At 42.6% G+C, this 10778-nt stretch overlaps 1 protein-coding gene across 1 annotated transcript; it reads left to right on the forward strand.

Moving 5' to 3' along the window:
- Nucleotides 1–2409: 2409 nt before the first annotated feature.
- On the forward strand, nt 2410–2957 carry LOC105477963 (large ribosomal subunit protein uL11-like). The gene has a single exon (XM_071100338.1). The coding sequence runs from the start codon at nt 2460–2462 to the stop codon at nt 2955–2957; it is 498 nt and encodes a 165-aa protein (XP_070956439.1). The 5' UTR covers nt 2410–2459.
- The last annotated feature ends 7821 nt before the right edge of the window (nt 2958–10778 follow it).

A 10778-nucleotide genomic window follows, 5' to 3' on the forward strand; every position in this document is an offset into this window, starting at 1 on the left:
ACACTGTCTCTACAAAAAATACAAAAATTAGCCAGGAGTGGTGGCTTACGCCTGTGGCCCCAGCTACTTGGGAGGCTGAAGCAGAAGTATCACTTGAACCCAGGAAGTAGTGGTTGCAATAAGCTGAGATCCAGTCATTGCACTCCAACCTGGACACTAGACAGAGATCCTGTCTCAAAAAAAAAAAAAAAAAAAGAGATTGGCCAAGAACTATGAGTTGTGGGTAGGGAGGGCTGAATAAATAGAGTGCAGAGGATTTTTTTTTTTTTTTTAATACAGGGTCTCACTCTGTCACCAGGCTGGAATGCAGTGGCACAATCTCAGCTCGCTGCAGCCTCAACCTCCCCAAATTTAAGTGACCCTCCCACCTCAGTCTCCTGAGTAGCTAGGACCACAGGCACACAGCACCATGTCTTGCTAGTTTTTGTATTTTTGGTAGAGATGGGGTTTCACCACGTTACCCAGGCTAGTCTCAAAATCCCCAGCTCAAGCGACCCACCCCCCTCGGCCTCCCAAAGTGCTGGAATTATAGGCGTAAGCAATGATGGCACTCAGCTAAGAATGTTAATCTGAGGTGTGCATACATTTAGGGCCACAAAACATATGAAGCAAAAGCTGATAGAACTGAAAGGAGAAATAGACAAACCTACAATTACAGATGGAGACTTCAACACTTCCCTCTTAACAATGACTAGAACAACTAGGCAGAAAATCAGCAATGATATAAAAGAACTAAACAATAACATCAACCAGTAACATTTAGGTTTAGAAACCCTTCCACCCAACAACAGAACACAATTTCTTTTCAAGTTCCCACAGAACATACACCAAGATAGATCATATCCTGGGCCATAAAACAAACCTTTAATTTAAAAGAACTGAAATTTTGTAAAATGTAATCTATGGCCACAATGAAATCAAACTAGAAATCAATAATGGAAACATAGCAGGATAATCGCCAAACTAAACAAAATACTTTTGGATAATATGTGGGTCAAAGAGGAGATTAAAAAAAAAAAGAGAGAGAGAGAGAGAAAAAGAATACAATAAACAGAATGAAAAAATAGATATCTTTTTCCCCAAGCTATACGCTTCTTCCTTAATACTCTTCCTCTATTTCATTTCAGCTTTTTTCACTCTAAAGTCTAAACTAACTAGGTCAGAGTCTTCAAAGTCTTGCATTTGTTTAACTTACTGACTGGCATAATAATACTATCTCAGCATAAACTATGGTAAAGGTTCCACCAGTTCAGGCCATTTTTGACAACTTCTTGGAGGGAAATGGGCAAACCACAAATCAAAAGAACACCTGCATCTGAAAATCCATCCTGTATAATAATAGGAGGCAAGAGATCTGTAACTAAAGCTAGTTAGAAGTTGATAGATTCACTATGAACAATTTGGCTACAACTAGTAGAATTACAGAAAGCATGTAGAGTTCACATGTTAGAAATCCTAGCAGATCAAAGACTCTTAGTTTGAACTCTTTCTTAATAGAGCTAAAAATGTATGTCACTCGGCCAGGCATGGTGGCTCACGCCTGTAACTCCAGTACTTTGGGAGGCTGAGGCAGGAGGATCACGAGGTCAGGAGTTCGAGACCAGCCTGGCCAACATGGTGAAACCCCGTCTCTACTAAAAATACAAAAATTAGCTGGGCATGGTGGTACGCACCTGTAATCCCAGGAGGCTGAGACAGGAGAATTGCTTGAACCTGGGAGGCGGAGGTTGCAGGGAGTCGAGATCGCGCCACTGTACTCCAACCTGGGTGACAGAGCAAGACCCTGTCTTGAAAAAAAAAAAAAAAGTGAAGACCATGGGAAAGGCGCAGTATCTATGCTGGAGTGCAGTGTTCCTCACGGCACAGTCCCTTAGTGCTTCCCTTGGCTAGGGGAGGGAGTTCCCTGACTCCTTGTGCTTCCAGGGTAAGGCGACACCCTAGTCTGCTTTGGCTCGCCCTCTGGGGGCTGCACCCACTGTCCAACCAGTCCCAGTGAGATGAATCAGATACCTCAGGTGGAAATGCAGAAATCACCCATCTTCCACAACGATCTCGCTGGGAGCTGCAGACCGCAGCTGTTCCTATTTGGCCATCTTGCCAGCAATCTCCTTAAGAAACTCACTCAAAACCGTACAACTACATGGAAACTGAACAACTTGCTCCTGAATGACTACTGGGTAAACAACAAAATTAAGGCAGAAATAAGTAAGTTCTTTGAAACCAATGAGAACAAAGACACAATGTACCAGAATCTCTGGGACACATCTAAAGCAATGTTTACAGGGAAATTTATAGCATTAAATGCCCACAAGAGAAAGTAGGAAAGATCTGAAATCGACACCCTAACATCACAATTAAAAGAACTAGACAGCTCTCAGCTTTTGGCTCAGAGGAGGCCAAGGTGCAACTTTCTTCGGTCGTCCCGAATCCGCGTTCATCCGACACCAGCTGCCTCCACCATGCCGCCGAAGTTCGACCCCAGTGAGATCAAAGTCGTATACCTGAGGTGCACCAGAGGCGAAGTCAGTGCCACTTCTGCCCTGGCCCCCAAGATCGGCCCTCGGGGTCTGTCTCCAAAAAAGGATGGTGATGACATTGCCAAGGCAACGGGTGACTGGAAGGGCCTGAGGATTACAGTGAAACTGACCATTCAGAACAGACAGGCCCAGATTGAAGTGGTGCCTTCTGCCTCTGCCCTGATCATCAAAGCTCTCAATGAACAACCAAGAGACAGAAAGAAACAGAAGAACATTAAACACAGTGGTAATATCACTTATGATGAGACTGTCAACATTGCTCGACAGATGTGGCACCGATCCTTAGCCAGAGAACTCTCTGGAACCATTAAAGAGATCCTGGGGACTGCCCAGTCTGTGGGCTGTAATGCTGACGGCCGCCACCCTCATGACATCATAGATGACATCAACAGTGGTGCTATGGAATGCGCAGCCAGTTAAGCACAAAGGAAAATACTTCAACAAAGGATCATTTGACAACTGGTGAAAAAAAAAAGAACTAGAGAAGCAAGAGCAAACAAATTCAAAAGCTAGAAAAGCTAGCAGAAGACAAGAAATAACTAAGATCAGAGCAGAACTGAAGGAGATAGAGACATGAAAAACCCTCCAAAAAAATCAATGAATCCAGGAGCTGGTTTTTTGAACAGATCAACAAAATAGACCGCTAGCCAGACTAATAAAGAAGAAAAGAGAGAAGAATCAAATAGATGCAATAAAAAATGATAAAGGGGATATCACCACTGATCCCACAGAAATACAAACTACCATCAGAGAATACTATAAACACCTCTACATGAATAAACTAGAAAATCTAGAAGAAATGGATAAATTCCTGGACACATACACCCTCCCAAGTCTAAACAAAGAAGTTGTTGAATCCCCGAATAGACCAACAAGAAGTTCTGAAATTGAGGCAGTAGCTAATAGCCTACCAACCAAAAAAAGTCCAGGACCAGATGGATTCACAGCCGAATTCTACCAGAGGTACAAAGAGGAGCTGGTACCATTCCTTCTGAAACTATTCCAATCAATAGAAAAAGAGGGAATCCTCTCTAACTCATTTTATGAGGCCAGCATCATCCTGATACCAAAGCTTGGCAGAGACACAATAAAAAAAGAAAATTTCATGCCAATATCCCTGATGAACATTGATGTGAAAATCCTCAATAAAATCTTGGCAAGCCGAATCCAGCAGCACATCAAAAAGCTTATCCAGCATGATCAAGGTGGCTTCATCCCTGGGATGCAAGGCAACTTCAGCAGTCTCAGGATACAAAATCAATGTGCAAAAATCACAAGCATTCTTATACACCAATAATAAACAGAGAGCCAAATCATGAGTGAACTCTCATTCACAATTGCTACAAAGAGAAAAAAATACCCAGGAATACAACTTACAAGGGGGAGAACTACAAACCACTACTCAAGGAAATAAGAGAGGACACAAACAAATGGAAAAACATTTCATGCTCATGGATAGGAAGAATTGATGTTGTGAAAATGGCCATACTGCCACAAGTAATTTATAGATTCAATGCTATCCCCATCAAGCTACCACTGACTTTCTTCACAGAATTAGAAAAAACTACTTTAAATCTCATATGGAACTGAAAAAAAGAGACCGCATAGCCATGACAATCCTAAGCAAAAAGAACAAAGCTAGAGGCATCACGCTACCTGACTTCAAACTATATTACAAGACTACAGTAACCCAAATAGCATGGTACTGGTACCAAAACAGATATATAGACCAATGGAACAGAACAGAGGCCTCAGAAATAACACTACACATCTACAACCATCTGATCTTTGACAAACCTGACAAAAACAGCACGGGGAAAGGATTCCCTACTTAATAAATGGTGCTGGGAAAACTGGCTAGCCATATGCAGAAAACTGAAACTGGACCCCTTCCTTACACCTTATACAAAAATTAACTCAAGATGGATTAAAGTCTTAAACGTAAGACCTAAAGGCACGGTGGCTCACACCTGTAATCGCAGCACTTTGGGAGGCTGAGGCGGGCGGATCACGAGGTCAGGAGTTAGAGACCAGTCTGGCCAACACAGTGAAACCCTGTCTCTACTAAAAATACACAAAAAATTAGCCGGGTGTGGTGGTGTGCACCTGTAATCCCAGCTACTCAGGAGGCTGAGGCAGGAGAATCGCGTGAATCTGGGAGGTGGAGGTTGCAGTGAGCCAAGATCATGCCACTGCACTCCAGCCTGGGCGACAGAATAAGACTCCATCTCAAAAAAAAAAAAAAAAAAAGACCTAAAAGCATAAAAACCCTAGTAAAAAAACCTAGGCAATAGCATTCAGGACACAGGAATGGGCAAAGACTTCATGACTAAAACACCAAAAGCAATGGCAACAAAAGCCAAAATTGACAAATGGAATCTAATTAAACTAAAGGGCTTCCACACAGCAAAAGAAACTATCATCAGAGTGAACAGGCAACCTACAGAATGGAAGAAAATTTTTGCAATCTATCCATCTGACAAAGGGTTAATATTCAGACTCTATGAAGAAGTTAGCCAAATTTACAAGAAAAAAAATCAAACAACCCCATCAAAAAGTGGGCAAAGGATACGGACAGACACTTCTCAAAAGAAGACATGTATGCAGTCAACAAACATGAAAAAAAGTTCCTCATCACTGGTCATTAGAGAAATGCAAATCAAAACCACAATGTGATACCATCTCACGCCAGTTAGAATGGCAATCATTAAAAAGTCAGGAAACAACAGATGCTGGAGAGGATGTGGAGAAATAAGAACACTTTTACTCTGTTGGTGGGAGTGTAAATTGGTTCAACCATTGTGGAAGATGGTGTGGCGATTCCTCAAGGATCTAGAACAAGAAACACCATTTGACCCAGCGATCCCATTACTGGGTATATACCCAAAGGATGAGAAATCATTCCAGTACAAAGTCACATGCACACATATGTTTATTGCAGCACTATTCACAATAGCAAAGATTGGAACCAACCCAAATGCCCGTCAATTATAGACTGGATAAAGAAAATGTGGCACATACACACCATGGAATACTATGCAGTCATAAAAAAGGATGAGTTCATGTCCTTTGCAGGGACATGGATGAAGCTGGAAACCATCATTCTCAGCAAACTAACACAAGAGCAGAAAACCAAATACTGCACGTTCTCACTCAGAAGTGGAAGTTGAACAATAAGAACACATGATCACAGGGAGGGGAACATCACACACCGGAGCCTGTCGTGGGGTGGGGGGCTGGGGGAGGGATAGCATTAGGAGAAATACCTAACGTAGATGACGGGGCTGATGGATGCAGCAAACCACCATGGCACGTGTATACCTATGTAACAAACCCGCACGTTCTGCACACGTACCCCAGAACTTCGTATAATAAAAATAAAAGTATGTCACTCCACCTCCCAAATTCAGAAGAAGCTCTTAGTCTCTCTAAATGTGTATGTCACTTTGAAGGGAGAAATTCAGAAGCCATAATCTTTTTTCTTTTTTGCAGTGGTTCTTTTTGATTTTCTTATTTTTTAATTGACTAATACAAATTATATGTATATATTACATGATGTATTGAAATGTGTATACAGGGCTGGGTGCAGTGGCTTACACCTGTAATCCCAGCGCTTAGGGAGGCCAAGGTGGGCAGATCACTTGAGGTAAGGAGTTCGAGACTAGCCTGGGCAACTTGGTGAAACCCCATCTCTACTAAAAATATACAGAAGTTAGGCCAGGTTTGGTGGCTCAGGCCTGTAATCCTAGCACTTTGGGAGGTCGAGGCAGGTGGATTGCCTGAGCTCAGGAGTCTGTGACCAGCCTGAGCAACACAGTGAAACCCCGTCTCTACTAAAATACAAAAAATTAGCTGTGCGTGGTGGCATGCACCTGTAATCCCAGTTACTCTGGAGGCTGAGACAGGAGAATCACTTGAGTCTGGGAGGTGGAGGTTGCAGTAAGCCCAGATAGCACCACTGCACTCCAGCCTGGGCAACAGAGTGAGACTCCATCTCAAAAAAAAAAAAATAATACAAATGTCAGCTGCACATGGTAGTACACACCTGTACTCCTAGCTACCCGGGAGGCTGACGTAGAGGAATTGCTTGGACCTGGGAGGCGGAGGTTGCAGTGAGCCAAGATTGCGCCACTACAGTCCAGCCTGGGCAATAGGGTGAGACTCTCTCGAAAAAAAAAAAAAAAGAAAAAGAACGGTCAACCTCACCATTGTAATCAGGGAAGCAAAAATTTAAATCATGGTGAAATGCTGGTCCACACAGGCAAACTGGCAAAAATCACGGTCAAATATTAAGAAGCACTAAAATAATGTGATAAATGGGGACTCGTACCAAATGTCCATAAATAGACAATGAACAAATGGTGGTAATTTCACACAGTGAAATGCTAATTCATACATTATATTTACAAAAGTGAATGTGTGCCAGGCACAGTGGTGCATGCCTGTAGTCCCAGCTACTCGATAGGCTGAGGCAGGAGGATGGCTTGAGCCTAGGAGTTCAAGGCCAGCCTAGTCAATGGACTAAGACCCTGTCTCTTTTCTTCTTTTCTTTTTTTTTTTTTTTTTGAGACGGAGTTTCGCTCTTGTTGCCCAGGTTGGAGTGCAACGGCGCAACTGCAGCTCACTGCAACCTCAGCCTCCTGGGTTCAAGCGATTCTCCTGCCTCAGCCTCCCAAGTAGCTGGGATTACAGGTGCGCACCACCATGCCCAGCTAATTTTGTGTTTTTCGTAGAGACAGGATTTCACCATGTTGGCCAGGCTAGTCTAAACTCCTGACCTCAGGTGATCTGCCTGTCTGGGCCTCCCAAAGTGCTGGGATTATAGGTATGAGCCACAGCGCCCATCCCAAGACCCTGTCTTTTAAAAAAAAAAAAAAAAGGTATAGCCAGGCGTGGTGGTGCATGCCTGTAATCCCAGCTACTCGGGAGGCTCAGGCAGGAGGATTGCTCGAACCCAGGAGGTGGAGGGTGGAGCCGAGATCGTGCCACTGCACTCCAGCCTGGGCAACAAGCAAAACTCCATCTCCAAAAAAAAAAAAAAAAGTAAATGTAGGTGACTCTTAAGGACTTAATATTGAATGGAAAAAGTGGGTTGCAGGTAATATATGTGTATGTAGAATCTTTAACTACACCAAACAACTGTAGTATTTTCTTTGTTGGCGCTGGGGGGTAGGGGGCTGGTGAGGGGGATGGTGGTAGGGAAACGGTGTCTTGCTCTGTTGCCCAGGCTGGAGTGCAGTGGCGCGTGGTGGGATCTCAGTTCACTGTGGCTTGGACATCCTGGGCCCACGAGATCCTCCCACCTCAGCCTCCCAGGTAGCTGGGACTACAGGCACACACCACCATGTCAGGCTAATTTTTGGATTTTTTATAGGGATGAGGTCTCGCCATATTGCCCAGGCTGGTCTCGAACTCCTGGGCTCAAGTGATCCTCCCACCTTGGTCTTCGAAAGTTCTGGGATTACAGGCGTGAGTCACCATGAATGGCTAGTTTTACATACTGTTTAGGGGCAAAATGCATATGTAATAAATGTTTAGGGACAAAATGCGTATGTAATAGATGTTTAGGGACAAAATACATTTGTAGTAAAAGTGTAAAATCAAGGACAAGAAGATTATATATTTGCCTCTGTGATTAGAGGAGGTACAAAGTGGACTTCAACTGTATCTGTAGTTAAAAAGAAAGCTCACACAAATATGACAAAAAGGAAATATAGAAAGTGCAACTGTACCCCTCTCCATTTCCCATGCAAATATGGAAAAATAGGAGAATACTATGTGCTATCCTATTTCCCATATGTGCAATATTTCATTAAAAAAAATGTACGTTGGCCGGGCACGGTGGCTCAAGCCTGTAATCCCAGCACTTTGGGAGGCCGAGACGGGCGGATCACGAGGTCAGGAGATCGAGACCATCCTGGCTAACACGGTGAAACCCCGTCTCTACTAAAAAATACAAAAAACTAGCCGGGCGAGGTGGCGGGCGCCTGTAGTCCCAGCTACTCGGGAGGCTGAGGCAGGAGAATGGCGTAAACCCGGGAGGCGGAGCTTGCAGTGAGCCGAGATCGCGCCACTGCACTCCAGCCTGGGTGACAGAGCCAGACTCCGTCTCAAAAAAAAAAAAAAACAAAAAACAACAACAACAAAAAAAAACACAAAAAAAATGTACGTTGTATGCTGATTCAAGCAGCAGGAAAAGATGCATAAAAGTACACATGTGTGTATATTTATGTATGTGTGTATATATACACACACACATAAAAAATATATATACATTTAATACATAAATATATGTATATATACACACATATATAAATGTGTGTGTGTGTGTGTGTTGCCAACTGTGGGAAAGCCATTTGCCCAGAAATTAAAAATCAAAATCAGAGAAATTCAACAGACCAAACAGGGCTAACGATTTGGAATAAGTAATGGCAGGTATGGTGTGGAGTTTTTATTAGCTGAAATTTCTAGCAAGCAAATTTGTAAAACATAAGTAAGTCAGTTTAAATACAAATTTCTTAATTAAAATACTCATAGGAAGAATATACAGCTGGCCTTTGAACAACATGGGTTTGAACCGCGTGGGTCTATCAGACATGGATTTTCTTTTGCCTCTGCCACCCGAGACAGACAGCAAGACCAACACCTCCTCTTTCTCTTCCGGAGCCTATTCAACATGAAGATGAGGAGGATAAACAGCTTTATAATGATCCACTTCCACTTAATACATAGTAAATATATTTTTATCTTCCTTGTGATTTTCTTAATAACATTTTCTTTTTTGTTCTGTTTTTTGAGATGGAGTCTCCCTCTGTTGACCAGGCTGCAATGCAGTGGTGCGATCTCGGCTCACTGCAACCTCCACCTTCTGGGTTCAAGCAATTCTCCCACCTCAGCCTCCCATGTAGCTGGGATTACAGGTACGCACCACCACGCCAGCTAATTTTTGTGTCTTTATTAGAGACAGAATTTCGCCATATTGACCAGGCTGGTCTCAAACTCCTGACCTCAGGTGATCTGCCTGCCTTGGCCTCCCAAAGAGCTGGGATTATAGGCATAAGCCACTGTGCCCCAGATGATTTTCTTAATAACATTTTCTATTCCCCAGCTGACTTTATTGTAAGAATACAGTATATAATACATATCACATATTAAAAAAAAAAGTGATAGTTTATGTTGCCAGTACGGCTTCTGGTCCACAGTAGGCTATTAGCAGTTAAGCTTTTGGGGAGTCAAAAGTATTATGTGGATTTCTGAATGTGTGGAGGGCTGATGGTTGATACCCCTAATCCCCATGTTGTTCAAGGGTCAACTGTACTTCAATTCCGAATTCAGTGCAGAAAAACTCTCAGGGCCAGGAAAATGCATTTTGATATAAAATTAAATGGATATCAAGCTCATGCCATAATTAACAACATAACTCTTTTTGCAAGAGTTGATAATATTCACTCCACACTGAACTCTCTAACACACTCTCCCAGGTACTAAAGCCAACAAATAGTTTTCATAATCTTTTTTGCTGGAGAACTAAAGATCCTATTTATGAGTTCACCGAAATCCAAGAAAATTTACAAATCTGGGGAAACAGCTGTGGATTCCTTTATTACTGTGACTCAGTTTCTTGGAATGCAGTTTATCCTTACACTAGTAAGACCGGTTTATAACTGCAGATTACAAAATGGAGTTTGGTCAATGGGTAACTTTGAAGGGATGTCCTGTAACGAGGGAGGCTGCCAAAAATGAGTACCCATTGCGAGCCCTTTGGAAAAATAAGTACAATACCCATAGGAAGCCAGTATCTTTGAATGAATGGGCTAATAGTCTATATTAAACTATATTCATGAGAAAAGAACAAAGGGAACATAGCTCTTTTTTTTTAATCTCATGACATCAGTAGAGCATGTTAAATTAGGTTTAGCCTAAAGCTACCTCCTTCCATATCCTAAGTTTGGGCTAAAGGTTGCTCCATACACAGTGAACTGTAACCTAACTAGATGTGTAAACAGACCACAACCTACTCTTGTGCCAATCACCAAGTCTTAGTCAATCACAGGAGGTCAACTGTTCAAATTGTGTTCAAATAAGACAAAACACCGAGCTATAACTAATCCTGCTGTTTCTGTACCTCATTTCCATTTTCTGTATGTCACTTCCCTTTTCCTGTCCATCAATCTTCAACCATGCATTAGCTCCAGAGTCTCTCTGAACCTATTCTGGTTCAGGGGGCTGCCGAATTCACAA

Source organism: Macaca nemestrina, chromosome 7, assembly GCF_043159975.1.
Source record: "Macaca nemestrina isolate mMacNem1 chromosome 7, mMacNem.hap1, whole genome shotgun sequence".
Lineage (NCBI taxonomy): Eukaryota > Metazoa > Chordata > Mammalia > Primates > Cercopithecidae > Macaca > Macaca nemestrina.

Coding starts and splice junctions, on each gene's coding strand:
- LOC105477963 (XM_071100338.1), top strand. CDS start 2,460: ATGCCGCCGAAGTTCGACCCCAGTGAGATCAAAGTCGTATACCTGAGG.